Genomic DNA, 14,729 nt, shown 5'->3' with positions numbered 1-14,729 from the left:
TTTTGCGGGAATATAAATTTTCGGGAAAATATAATCCGCTTTCGGTTAATCGGGAAACCGTTTTTTTTTCGGGATACTAACTGCGGATGCGGAGTTACAAACCGGACAAACACCTTGTTTTCTCTAACCTCGCGCTTATCAAAGAAGTTGTGGTGGTATAATTTCACATTCAGCTGAAAAAAGCAAGTCAGTTACTAAGTATATTGAGTAGTACGCGGCTGAGTAATATCACTTTTCTTCAAAATCGTTGTAAAAATTCGGAGAGTGCTGCAGTACCCCAAGTACCTTCTACTTGGGAAGAAGAAGAGTTCTCTTGAACAGTTTTTATCACAGATCTGTAAAGCCCGAAGGGCTAGATTTGCGGCTTTTATCAAAAAGTGAAGCCTAGGTTTGGAAGGATTTCCTACCAAAGTCACGTGACTAAAATATGCAATTTCACCGGTTTGAGAGATGTGAAATAGCGTTTGCCGCCTACTTTTTTTGATCTCGCGCTCCGAAAACAATTAAAATACTAGATCCTATCCATCGGCACGAAATTTAAAAAGTCAAATTTTTGCTTCACTTTTTTTGCTGGAGAAAGCTTAAAGTTGCCTATCTAGCCCTTCGGCCTTTACAGATATCTGTGGTTTTTATTAGCGACCAACTTGGTTTCATTTTCAATTGAATGTTTGAGCGAAGGGGATTGTTGCTTTACTAGACAGGTACTTCTGCGGAGGAAAAATTTAGTTTTAAAGGTTTTGTGGGTTTCACTTTTATTTTCTAACGCTTTCCATGTATTTTAAAGAACTTCTTGTGTTTATTGTAGAAAAGCACATTGGATAATTGGGGCAGCGTCAGCTACCTGTTAGTAAAATATCTACACTTTCCATTTTGCTTTCGGTGTATAACAAAAGAACCATAGACTAGGAACAACCAGTATTCGGAGATAAGACTATATAAAGAAATTGATACAAAGCTTAAAGTTTTTCCAGGATATATTTTAGGTCATCAGAAATAATATAAATGTACAATTATCTTTATAATATTCGAATAAACAAATTCTGGATCCGCGAATTATTTTGGTTGAAAAAACAACACAGGAAATCAGAATAAAAAAATCATACGTAGTGCTATAGAAATTCATCTCATACATGAAACTATCGAACTAAGAGAAGAGATCAAAGTGCTTTTATGGATAACACTCGCATTAACAAAATATAAGATTGGGCTCCTCCAGAAAAAAATTGAATATGGGGGGGTGTAGGTATAACATTTTTTGGAAATTTATCCCCGGATTTATCTCACCCTCTGGACAAGCATCAGTTGACCCCCCGGACATTCAAAATCACCCATAAACAGAGAAAATTTGCCTCCAAAACAAGGCAAATTTTGCAGATTTTTCACTACACCCGGACAAAATATCCAATATATCCTCCACCCCCCCATGTACAAAAGTTTTCTGGAAGAGCCTTTAATAAGTATTAAAATACGTTTTTAAATAAAGTGTGTGCATTCAAAGTGGACCTGCTATTGATTGAAAATAGTTGTTACAAACATAGTAAAGTATAAACTGTTTAAAACAAGAGAAAGAGTAAAATGAGGTGATCAATTAGAAAATACTTATCACCTCTAATAGGGAAACTCGAGTTCCATGTGGTTTTACAGTTCATGTAAAGTTGTATCTATGCTAAGAAGGTACAGTTAGTGAGAGAGTAATGGTAAAGCGAAAGATTTTAGTAAAGTTAAAACAAAGCTTTATGATTAGCCTTAAAAAAACAAAGAGTTTAGATTGTAAGGAGGAGGAGTTTCAAAATTTCTTCCACTGGGTATAAAATAGCCTTGTGACCGAAAATTTGAACCTCTTCCAAAACAGAACCTATAAGGATTAAATTTGATTAAATAATTGATATTTTACTATAATGATTTTACATAATTTCATTATTTAGTTATTATATGAAGCCAAAAGAATACTTTTAGTGTCTATCATTTCATGATGTGATAAAACCATGGCGATGGCCGGTTGATTATTGAAAATCAAGAGGACTAAATATATACAATCTATATGTGATAATCATTTTCCAACGGTCAATGATGGTTTTCCATTCAACCCGTGAGTTTATGCCCCTTTGCGGAAGGACTAAAAGAGAAAACAAAAATTCACATATTACTAAAAAAGTCAGTTGTTCCTGAATGTGAAGAGAGAAGAAGTCAAATTAACTCATCCCTCCAACTTCAACGAATATTTACTATCTTGATACTTGATATGACTACACCAGTAGGGTTTACAACAGCCCAATAAGATGATTGACCCTGAATCCCAACCTCTCCACCCCAAAAAATAGAAGTTTAAATCCTTTGGGACTAAACATACATAGAGGGATCCTTTTTTGACTTAAAAGGGTATTGGCATTTTTAGAATTGAAATATGAGGCTTTAAATATTTAATTTTGGGAACTGTAAACAAAGGTGTACAAAACAAAGAAAGACTACCTTTGTGATATCGACACCAGTGAGCTGTTCCATTGCTTGCGGCATACGAATAACAATATCCAATAATTCCCCTGTGATTTTGGATGCACCAACATCTGCACCACCATTGGAAACCATTGTTACCTTCTTGACCTTGGATAATGGTGCAGCAATTTCGGCAGCAACCTATAGTTTGGAAGTATGTTTTTTTAAATGATATAGTTATTAGATATAAGTTATTCGTTGGTTGTACAAAGCAGTCAGCAATACTGGATTAAAATACTTAAAGAAACATTGAGAAATTCCTGCTTGATTTAGTATGCATAGTAAAAATCGAGTAATTTTTAACTTATCAGTCCGTGGGAAACCCTTAAGAGAAGTGTCTTGTAAAAAATCTATGGACGGGTCTTAAGACAAACCACTAATGTAATATGTATTCTGATCTTAAACATTTTTGACTTGAAGTTACAATATAAGTCCAAAATGTATCTACAGAAGCACTGTTCAGACAGCTCAGGCAATTTTCTGACATCAGAGAGAAATTTAATGAATATAGAATATTTAGTTCATACCCGCTGTGAACGAAAAGTATAAACAGGAAAAAAGAGGGTAAAGTTTGTAGAAACTTTAACCACTTTCAGTGGTTAGTATTCATGCATTAGGGACCATTTAGTTTTTTCTCTTTTCAAAGTTACACTTCCGAGTTTGATTCTATTTCTTATAAGAAATCAGAAATATTCTTATAGCAAACTGATCTTATTACCTGCAATGCTATTAAGGTCGTATCTAGACCAAAGTGCTTTTATAAAAGAGTAAAAGGTACATTTCCTTATGAAAAATACCAACAATGAATAAAACTGAATCATCAGCAGGAGATCACATGAGCATGATATATGGCAGGTATTTCTTTGAGACACTTCACAATAGCATGCGCTATTATATTCAGTTATCAATTTTAACTGCTTTAATTGCATTTTCTACATTGTTTGAGTGATTTGAATGCTAATCCGCCTTTGCAATTTCGTGCAAGCAAATGTAAGCAAATTAAAACGAAATTACGTAATTTAGTATTGAAAGCACTTCAAAAACAACCGCTGAAGCATAAAGTGAGAAGTTATCAGGAGAAACATGATGCATTGCAGTTGTTTATCACTAGTTACTTTTATCAATGAAGATAGTGGTCATAAAAGTGTCCCCGTGTAAAAGAATGTCCAAATAGACAAGTTACTTCCTACTTTGACGAAACCCTTTAGCCTCAAAATATAGGCTTTAAAATGTGAACGGCATAACAAACGACAATACAAACACGTATCAACCCTGAAATTGCCGAAAGTGTTTGCATTGATGTTCTTACTGAAACATACATTTTCTTTTCATTCCTAGCATGTTAAATCGACCCAATCCCTTTTTAGCGTTTAATTTGAATGAGTTTACTGTACATTTAAAAAAGATGGTCCCTCTTAAATAGCAGTCAAATATCTTGCTCCGACTCGAAACCTTGTTTGCTTCTTCCATAAAAAACGAATTTGTATGAGGTAGACATTTTTATCAATCCCATAGTAGGCTATTTCGACCGTGCAATGCTTAATCAGAAGTGAGACCTTTTGTTGGTCTAAAATTTAGAGGGGTTTTGCGTCCAACCAAAGGGAAGTCGTGAAGGGAGCGCAGTCAGCTCTGCTTAATTTTGACGGTGAATTGATCTATGTAAACAGCGAAACGATCAATATATAATGGAGATAGTAATATGAAAATACCTTTGGTAAAGTCTCCAACAACATGTCAACCATGGCGGCTTCTTGATAATCTCTCCACGCATCGGCTTTCTTGGTCATCTGTTCGGCTTCGGCTAGGGCCTTGGCTTCGATGGCAAAAGCTTCTGCTTCTCCACGGACCTAAGAATTCAATGGTTTCAGATTTTAGTCCAAAAAGAGCGAATGGGACTCAAAACCAAAAGACGAAAATTCACTAGGATGGTTTGTTAATTTCTGTCAAAGACTTAACGAGAGATTAAATTCATGGTCCATTGATTGACATCAAATGTCAGGAGTTATCACATTAACGCTGTATAAATATACACAATTCTTAGCTTAGACACACGAAAGATCAAAACCGATCCCCATGTAGCTCAATTATAATGATAGCAAACCAGTACAGTACAACTTACTCGGATGGATTCAGCCTCGGCCTCAGCTTCTAAGATGATTTTGTTCTTGTTAGCTTCGGCAATTTTTTCTTCTTTGTATTTCTGTGCTTCAGCTGGTTTGCGGACATTGGCTTCCAACTCTTTCTCCTTACGGATGATTTCTTCAGCTTGAACTTTGATCTGTTGGCTACGTTCGATAACCTTGACATTCATGTTTTCTTCTTTAATTTGTTGTTTGGTAATTGCAGCCTACAAAAGAAAAAATATATCAAGTGACTAGTAGCTACGCCCAAATAGCAAGGTTTGACTTTTATTATCTAACCTTACCAACGATTTATAAATTTACTCTGAATCATAAAAGTTAAAATTACCTGTAAATCGTAGGCCAATTCTGATGTCGCTTTCTAAAAAAAAAAAATTTATTTCATTTTAGTAAAAATATAGTTAAAAAAAAAACAAAATTCTAGAAAAGATATAGAAGTTCTTTCAAACTCCTTTTTGAGAATAAGTGCAAAACGACGAAAAGGTGAAAGAAAACAATGTTAAGAACTAATGAATTAATTAAGGTCCGGTTGAGTATGGATTATGATCAATTGCAAGTAAAATACTTCATACCTTGGTGTTGACCTCTTGGTCATAAGAGGCTTTTTTCAAGGAGAAATCTCTTTCAGCACGAGCCACTTCAATCTTGTTGACGAACTCGGCTTTCATACGTTGTTCTTCGGCAATAGCTTCCTAAAACGAGGAAAGCCGAGAAATGGTTTCAAACTTCATTGGTTGAGGAAAATAAACAAAATAGGAGACTGAATAGAATTGGTTTAAAAATGATATTCCTTATTTGATGTGAGGGATTGAAGGTAAAAGTTCCAAAAAATCTTGATATAAAGGATAAGCAATGGTATGAAAATTTAACCATATTTAACAAGGTTTTGAAGTTTTGAAGAAGTTTTGTTTCTCACCTTAATTCCAGACTGCATAGTGGCTGTTGCTTGACCAATTCTGGCTTCACATTGAACTTCAGCGACACGTTGCATACCGAGGGATCTCAAATAGCCCTATGAAAATAATTTCATTAGAAAAAGATTTCAATTTACACATATAATTTTTTTTTCTTTCTAAAATACAAATACCGATTTTAAAACAAAAGTGCAAGGCGCTCATAAACATTGAATACAAGGACAGTAATATATTTGGTATTTTGAGAATAGTGTATTTCCTAAAATTGGGCTATTCCAAAAAGTTTTCTCCTCCTATGTTGAGGAGACGTCTTGTTTGGGAAAGGAGCCCGTGGATTCTTTTTTCAATCTTTCAGGACCCCCTTAAATTTATTTTTTCATTTTTCGGATAACACTGGATTTACCAGTTTTACCGACCTCCCTGGATTTCCCACCTCATTTAACTGACCACCTACCCCGGATGTCACCCAAGTTGTTTGATTGAACACAAGCTTGGAGCTCTAGGCAAAATAATATAATGAAATTGTTATACCTCTTCATCTCGAATATCTTTCAATGTGTACGAGATGACACTTATTCCCATGTGCACAAGATCAGATGATGCAACCTATAACAAACAAAATATAGTTTGATTTTCGATTTCAAAGAAATAGCTGCTCGAAAGGGTTACCATCTAACCCATAAAGCCAATGATAAATATAATGTCAAAAGATTAATCAAAAGTAATAAGTGCAAAATTTTCCTAATTTGATCATTCTAATGAAATTTTACACTAAATTGCAATTGTGTACATTGAAGTTTGGATATGAATATTTTACCTCAAATACTGATTTGGAGAACATTTTACGGTCTTGGTAGATTTGCTACAAAGAATTAATACGAAATCATTTCATCTTACTTCTTATCGGTTATCAGTATATGGCTCAGTTCTGCTCAGTTCAGGTTGAAGGGCTTTTAGAAATTTGCTACTGCAAAAGAAACAACATTAATTCTGCTTTGTCAGCATAAGAGAACCTTTTTTTGTTGAAAGAAAGATTACTATTCTATAAAAAAATCGATAAAACAGGAAAAGAAATTTTAGAAGGGCAATAGCCTATTGGAGGAGTCAATCACTAATAAAAGTATTATATTGTCCAAATACTATATTCACAACTTTGTTCTTTAAATAACTATTAAGAAGCAACTAAAAGTTGGTCCTTACTTCAACTGTCATGGTTCCCATGATAGCTCTTTGATGGCCTTCCTATTTGTCAAAAAGAAAAGAAATTGATAAATAAAGAAAGTTATTGGTCAACACAAAAAGTTTTTTTAAAGTAAAAGAACACAAAAAAATCTTTCAAGATGCAAGAGAAGAAATATTTCAAAGTTTTTTTCATACCAAAGTTTCAAGAGCAACTTTTCGGATTTCTTGTTCTGACTTTCCCAAAAATTGTTGGCAAGCAGCATGTAACATTTCTTCATTCTGACCTTGTACTTTGACCTATGAGAAATATTTGTAGCAGTTGAGAAATACTTAGAACTAAAATTCTATTGAACATACTTTAAAATCAACCCTTTCCAGGATTATTAAATTTAATGAACAAATTGTGTAAAAAATGCTTAATGTACTTTAAAGAAAAGATATATGATTCTGACTTTGTACTTTGACCTAAGAGATTCAAAACGTTGACTGGACCAAGACACTAACTATTATAATAACAAACCTGAGCAATACCAGTGACAGAGATAGGGACACCTTGTACTGTATATACTTTTGGTGAATCTACGTTCAACGTCATAACATTCAGTGCGATTCTAAAATAATTAAAGAAATTTTAACAAATTAAATCTTGCTTTTAAAGTCATTGAGACAGTACACTCTACTAAAAAAAGGTGCAAAATTTCCTTACTTTTGGACTTTTTGGAAGCAATGCCACACCCATGTTCGACCTCCAGAAATAAGCAATGGTCTTTCATGTCCACAACCTGATGGAAAAAAATTAAATTTTATAGCTACTCAGTCTGAACCAACAGTATTGCTGTATTTTCAAAAGAAATCATATCAGCTACATAGTTTCTACCCCCCTACATTTAGGGGCCGGGGGGGGTCTTGGGTTTTGATGAACCAAAAGCAAGGGGGGTGTTAAAAGTTTGATTTTCCTAGGGGGGTTGCCAGTTAAGGGGGTGGGGGGTTTTCTTACCTAAAGGGGGGGGGGTCTTTTTAGATAAGGGGGTCTTCCTTAAATTATGACTCTTGTACAATCGTTTCATTTATACTGATTTTCTAAGGGGGGTGTGAAATTTTAAATGAATTTCCTAAGGGGGGGGTCCTCTTACCTAAGTGGGGGGGGTCTTGACCCCTCTAGAAACTATGATCAAGATAAATAACATAAGGTATAACTTTAAATAAAAAAAGGCTAACCTTTGCCTAAAGATAAATGTCTAGGCCTTTGTACTAGGTAAGATGTGAAATTTTACGGACACTGTTCCCAATAGCTTAAAAGCACTCCTTCACTAACAATCTCTTGATGGGTATTGTGACCACAGTCCAAAGCAACCCAAAGGCTCTTCTTTTGATAGAAGGTAGGAGAGGGTGCCAGTCTTTCCTCCCTGGATTGCAATTCTGAGAAAAGTTGTAAGGGGTAAATTTTTTAAAGACTTTGGGATAAGGCAATCAGGGGGAGGACTTCCTCTCAAAGTTCAAATGGGAGCTTGTGCAGTTTGAGAGGGAGTAATAATCTATACTGAAAATGTGTTTGTGGATCAATTTGAAATGTCTATAAATGGGCAGCTGAGATTTTTCTTTAAAAGTCTTCGTTTTACAGGTTTGCCAAAGTTTGTCTGAACACTGCCAAAAACTATCAAAACTCCTCAAAGGTTTTATTTTTTTGGAAAAAAATTAGCATGGAAAAATATGAACAGGTCAATTCTAGGTGCAAATGGTTGAGAATTAACGAAGCACCAACAAAAACAAACAGGCCAGTACACTGTGTGTTTTGTTTCGCTTGAATAATGTTTATTGATATAGATATATATCACTTTTAATAGGGTGCGCTAAAATCAAAATTTTCTACAATTGCCTCCCCAGTTTACCAAAATTTGGTTGACCCACCAACTACTGACTCAAAGTTGCTTTTCTCAAAGATAAAAAATAAGAAATCAGCAGCATCACTATATGTTGGTACCGTAAGTTGGTCTCATGTCGACATCCCTCTTCTAATTCCAACACTCTTCTTTAGAGATAGGAATAATAGGAAGGTTGGGATCACCTAGACGAATGATTTTTTCTTCTGATTGCTAGCTAAGTAAAAAAAAATAGTTTCCATCAGCGATTCCAACATTCTGATTATTCTCATCTTTAAAAAAGGGTGTCCAAATTAGAAGGGGGATGTCAATATTAGACCAACTTACGGTAACTTGTTCATCTATATATTAATTGTATTTAATATTATCTATCTATCTATCTCTCTATTTAAGTAACATCAGGCCTGAACGCCCATTCTCGCTACATATAATAATCTCATGGTTGATTGAAATTCGATTGACGTTTTTGCTTACGTTAATTTGTAATTTCCCTCCTAGATTTTGTAATTTCCCGCAAAAGTGAAATTTCCATCGTTTGGAAATTCATCACCTTTTTCGAATTTCTTACTAACTTTGAAGGCTTAAGTAAATGGAATACTATCCAAATAAAACTCGATTCGCATTTCTATGACTTTTTTGAGACCTCTTTTTAAAGTTTCAGATTAACTCCAGTGTTAAATTGATGTCTTCCAGAATTGTTAGAATTTCAATCCAAACCATGAGATTACTGTACAGTAACCAGGAATCTCATGCTTGTTTTTGTGAAATTCTGGATAAATTACCCTCGGTCAAATTTCGAAATTTACCTCGGGAAATTCATCCCGAATTTCCCTCATAACCATGAGATTACTAGTACAAATACAATAATAGACTTTTTTGAGACCTCTTTTTAAAGTTTCAGATTAATTCCAGTGTTAAATTGACGTCTTCCAGAATTGTTAGAATTTCAATCCAAACCATGAGATTAACCAGGAATCTCATGCTTGTTTTCGTGAAATTCTGGATAAATTACCCTCGGTCAAATTTCGAAATGTTTTTAATTTCCCTCCGTTGCACTCGGGAAATTTCAATAATAATCATATATATAAACCTTTATTACATGATTGAACTATAAAAACAAATAAAAGAAAGCCTGAGAGGATATTGAGAATTTAAGGTATATGTAAAAGTTAGGTATTCTGACGAAAATTGTGGTTTTCAGGCCAAAAAAAAAAGTAGTCTTGTTTCCGGAAATCGGCCGGGTGAACTTTTTTTTGGAAAAAATATATCTCACCCGGCCGCAAATAGAAAAAAACAGCGAGCTCGTCGCAATAAAAAAGATACATAAAGAGTTTATTTTCCATTTTACGATTTTACGATCCATTTAACGATTGTATTCAAAGATTTATAAAGAGTTTATTTTCCATTTTACGATCCATTTAACGATTGTATTCAAAGATTTACGTATGTCACTTGTGTTTTGAAAAAGAAAATCTTCTGTCACAAATGTTTTCTACTTTCCTGTTTTATGTTGTTGTGAATAGAATTACCTTAGAGTACAGCTTCTTCTTAAAATTTCGTTTTTTCAAGTAAAGAGACATGGAACCTGGATTATTTTTTCGTACACGTCAATTAGAGTTTTTCTAGGAAAATTGAAAAAAAAAAAAATTTCCGGCCGCCCGGGTGAGATTTTTTTTCGTCACCCGCATTTCCGGAAACAAAACTACTTTTTTTTTTGGCCTCAGACTGAAAATCTTAGATTGAGCAGGATTGAGATTGGTGACAAAATTGAGATTGAAACAGGGGGGAGGGGTTCGATAGTAAAATCTCAGACATAATGACGTTTACTACGGTGGTGGTGTGACGAAGAATTGAAATTTTTTTTTACTACCAATGGGTAGTTAAATAGTAAAATGGGTGGTATCTATCGTTAAATGTTGAAAAAAATTTACTACCTTGGTAGTTAAAACTGGTAAAATTAGTAAATTTTAGCTAACTTTTGTAATTCTTTTAATTTTTCTGAAAAAATCTGAAAATTTTATAATTTGAAAAAATTTTCTGTTGGAAAGTTGTTTGCTGCAAACAAAAAATTCTCGAAATTTTTTGTCAAAATAAAAAAACCTTTAATTCTAAGGGCAAAACATTAATTTTGGAATATAATTATTATTATTACTTACTATATAATTATCCATAATTGAATATTATCATTTTGAAATAATAAGTGAATGTGTCACAGAAATAATCATTTTTTAGCTTTTTTTGTAAAATTAGTCCGAAAACCCCCCACCCCCACCTCCACCTCTTAACGTCAAAGTTCAAAAATTATCAAAAATCAATGAAAATTTTCTCCTTCACTTTCATCGTTGTTTCGTCAGCCACGCAATGGAATCTCAATCGAATATTACTGCAATTTTCAGAATCGATTGATATTCGATTGATATTTGATTGATGTTCAATTGCGTTCGATCGTCGATTCATTTACCCCCGGATTATGTTCAATGCATAATTTCTACGGGAAATCGAAAGTAATTTCATTCGGCTTGTGATGTTTGAGAGCTTGGAATTTGTGAAGCTGCAAGAATAAAGCCAGACGATCTCAATCGACAGAATAGATGATTGAACCAGTCGAACAACAATCGAACCAATCGAATATTACCCAGAATTTTGACGTTCGATTGAGATTCGATTGCGTTCGACAATCAAATTCCAATCCGTAGATTGCGTTCGATTTGGTTTGACTGGTTCGATCATCGATTCCGTTCGATTGAGATCGTCTGGAAATATTTTATTCCTATGGGAATACAAAAAGTCTTCTGTAAAAGCGATGTCTTTATACTGAGTTTGTTTGCAACAAAGCACAAGAGCAGCCACCGGGTAGGAAGAATGAAATATCTGTTCTTGAGGTCCCTTTCTCCTGGAAAAAACTATCTGTTCTGTATCCTGGGCTCTCCTGGCAGTGTAGACCTAACTCTTCATACAAAAATTACGGGAAACGCATATTTGGACTTTGTACCCTATGCTGCACTCAAGCACTTGAGCCAAAATCCCGCAAAGGCGGGACAAAAATCAGTTTTTTGAAGTTTGCAAAAAAACGCCACATAGAAGATCTTTCAAATTCAGTATGTGAATAGAGCAGTAAAAAATACAACTTTTCTATTTTTCCTTTTTTTTGCAAAAGTTCTAGGAATGAAAATAAAGGGATAATGATAATTGAATACTATCCATTGATGATCCGCGGCACTATCGTAAAGCTAGAATCACTTCGCGTACACTTCGCTTGAGAAAATGATTGACAGATTGAAGTTTTTCATCCCCGCGGTGCGTGCCGCGCGGGAGCTCGGGCGCTATGCGAGAGTTCTCGGCTCAATCCTCGGACCGCGCTAAAAATGGTAAACTGAGCTGTGATAGATCATTTCGATGGAAGTTGTTGGAATGTTTACAAGGCTCTTGAGAGAAAATCGTTTGTTTCATTGTCAATGATGACAGTGTGGTTATTAATTTTGTTAGATCTGACAAATTGATGTTTGTAAGTGCACTTTATAGTTTTGATTCCCATTGAAGAATCATATTCTGGTTTTCATGTTATTAGATGCTGTTTTAGAGCTTTAGGTCTACACTGCCTGGATTATATCATCTGTTCTGGGAGAAATGGGACTCCTGCTGGAAAATGTATATCTGTTCTCTAGAAATATTATGCTCCTGGAAAAATATAACAGCTATTCTCTAATAAAGTTAAAATGCTCCTAGAAAATGAGACCTTTTAAGAAAATTATAAAGCTCCCTGGAAAAAAATCTGGCATCTGGTTGTGTTTTTCACACAATTTAACTCCTGGATTTTTTGAACAGATTGTCCGCTGGAAAATTGTATGTGTTTTCTTTAAAATGTGCTCCTGGACAGATGTCTTTAAGGCGACCCCTGTCAAAATTATACTATTAGCTTAGAGCCTTGGCTAGAAAAACCCATTAAAGTGTTAAAATTGATTGATCATGAAATTCAATACCTTATAGACTGATAGAATAGACTTACCAGAAACAACCATGGCTTCGTTTGGACCACATGTTACGAACCCCATTTTTCGGTTTAGTTAGCTGTTGAGATGCCTCTAAAAGCGAATATACTTCCTAAAAATTTGTCAATAATGATTGATTCTTGATTTTGCAAACCGAAGCGCTTTATTACGAATACCAGCTTCGAATCGAAGGGGAGGATTTGTTATTACTGTGATCACACACAATGTCGACATGATAGTTCTATCACATGTGAAAAAAGGCACCACGACTGACCACGGATCCGACAACTGCTTTTATCAAAGATAGATATAGGAAAACAATTTTCTTACGACTAGCGAGTTAAATAATGGAGTCAGAAAGATAATATTTTACCTCCCCAGTGTATATTCCGTAACATATGCAGGCAAGTAAGAATTAGGTCAAGCTCCGACCACTAAGAATCACTTTTTCTGTCGGGAAACGTCTTAAGGTGTTTCGGGCATAAATCTCATGGCCCTAACAACCATCGTTTTTAAAATCAATGGCGTTTTCGTATTGATGAAGCTCTGGACTGCCGAGGCAAGAAGCGAAAGTGGTCTGATTTGAATTGAGGAAAATTTCCCGACGCACTATTTTTTAACTTCGAAAAACTTAATCATTAATGCTGTTACGTTTTGTAAGTTTTCATTTTTTTTTCTTCCAAAATCAATATAAAAGGGTTTATACACGCTCCAGAACTCTCATGTTTCTTCACTCTGTAGATATAGTAAAGAGAGTGACCAGTGTTAAATGTTTCATTATTCCAGTTCCAAACGTCCGCGCTTGATAGGATTGATCATCGGAACGGCTCGATGACGGATCGATATGTGATCGATGGATTACTTAACAATCCGGATAGGAGATCGATAGAGGATCGATACTCAAGAATTTTTTAAGCTTATGATTAGTTATCGATTATTTATCGATCTTTTATCGATGCATCGACTCTATCGACTCATACTCGATTTACGATCAATAGCAAATCGATTAACGATCAATGACAAATCGATATACTCAATTGAAATACTAGCTCGATAATGGATCACCGAAGGATCGATACTCAAGACTTTTAGTACAGAGGGCATTTTGTAAAATCGCTCGAATGTTTTGATCAAAGCACTTGTTATACATTTTTGGAAAGCTAAGGGGTAGGGGAATCGAAATTACAATGTTTCCAATTTTTTTTCGGACACTTTGGTGTGATTTTCGGACAAATATCAGGCAAAAATCATAGGGTTAAAAATTAATGAAAATTTTAGCTCGAGAAAACGGAGACCTGTTGTATATTTTTGGAAAGCTCTCAAAAAATTAAGATTAGAGATATATTGCAAGTATAGGTGATTTCAGTACCTAACTCGAGATATTGAGCTTCAAAAAGCGCAAAAACTGGACAAAATAGCTGTTTCTGGCTGAAAAACACGGTTTTCAAGGGTTATTATCTCGAGTTAGGTACAGAAATCACCTGGGTGAAGGCCACATTTTTGGTACACCTGTCCCTTTCGTTACGCTTTTGACTTTTACTGCTCATATCTTGAAAACTAGCATTAAACTTGCAAAACTTCCAATAGACCTTTTTTCAAAGAGGACGTCCTGTTGAATAATTATGTAGTCCAGTCATAAAAACAATGATAGAGCCATGCATAATTACTGTATCATGCATATTGTAATAATAATGTATGGTTTTATCATTGTTTTTCTGCTGGACTACATAATTATTCAACAGGGTGGCCTCTTTAAAAAAAGGTCTATTGATTATTGATCTGGGGTAGAAGTGCCCTTACAATCAGAGTTTGGCCAGCAACAGGACAGTCTTTCCTCTTACAGACCCTGCAGAAGTCTAAATTTCACATTTTTCTACGAAAAATGCAAACAAAATAAGATTCAAAATTGTTTGTTATTCAATTGGGATAAAATATTCACTTTCAACTTTTTTTCAGTCCACCTAGCAACCTAATATTGATAGGAGCGAGTTTTCACAATATTTTGAGTAAATACTTTTTTCACTGTTGCTCAGGTTTTGCATTTTTCTAAAAAGCATGTTTTGCGACTCTGATCTTGTCCCTTCCGTTACACAAATTCATTTTCATTCAAGAAAATCTTTGTCAAATAGC

General features: G+C 34.6%; 1 protein-coding gene across 1 annotated transcript; it reads right to left on the bottom strand.

Annotated features, from left to right (window-relative positions):
- Positions 1-956: 956 nt before the first annotated feature.
- On the bottom strand, positions 957-12,773 carry LOC136819762 (flotillin-1-like). The gene is made up of 14 exons (XM_067076006.1): positions 12,617-12,773; positions 7,437-7,512; positions 7,251-7,341; positions 6,926-7,027; positions 6,749-6,790; positions 6,366-6,410; positions 6,080-6,154; positions 5,551-5,646; positions 5,207-5,326; positions 4,963-4,995; positions 4,613-4,840; positions 4,203-4,340; positions 2,470-2,634; positions 957-2,116 (listed from the first exon to the last, which is right to left on the bottom strand). The coding sequence occupies exons 1-14, from the start codon at positions 12,660-12,662 to the stop codon at positions 2,096-2,098; spliced, it is 1,278 nt and encodes a 425-aa protein (XP_066932107.1). The 5' UTR covers positions 12,663-12,773; the 3' UTR covers positions 957-2,095.
- Positions 12,774-14,729: the final 1,956 nt, after the last annotated feature.

Source organism: Clytia hemisphaerica, unplaced genomic scaffold (genome assembly GCF_902728285.1).
Source record: "Clytia hemisphaerica strain Z4C2 unplaced genomic scaffold, Clytia hemisphaerica genome assembly, whole genome shotgun sequence".
NCBI lineage: Eukaryota > Metazoa > Cnidaria > Hydrozoa > Leptothecata > Clytiidae > Clytia > Clytia hemisphaerica.
This window is presented reverse-complemented; position numbering and strand designations above follow the sequence as displayed.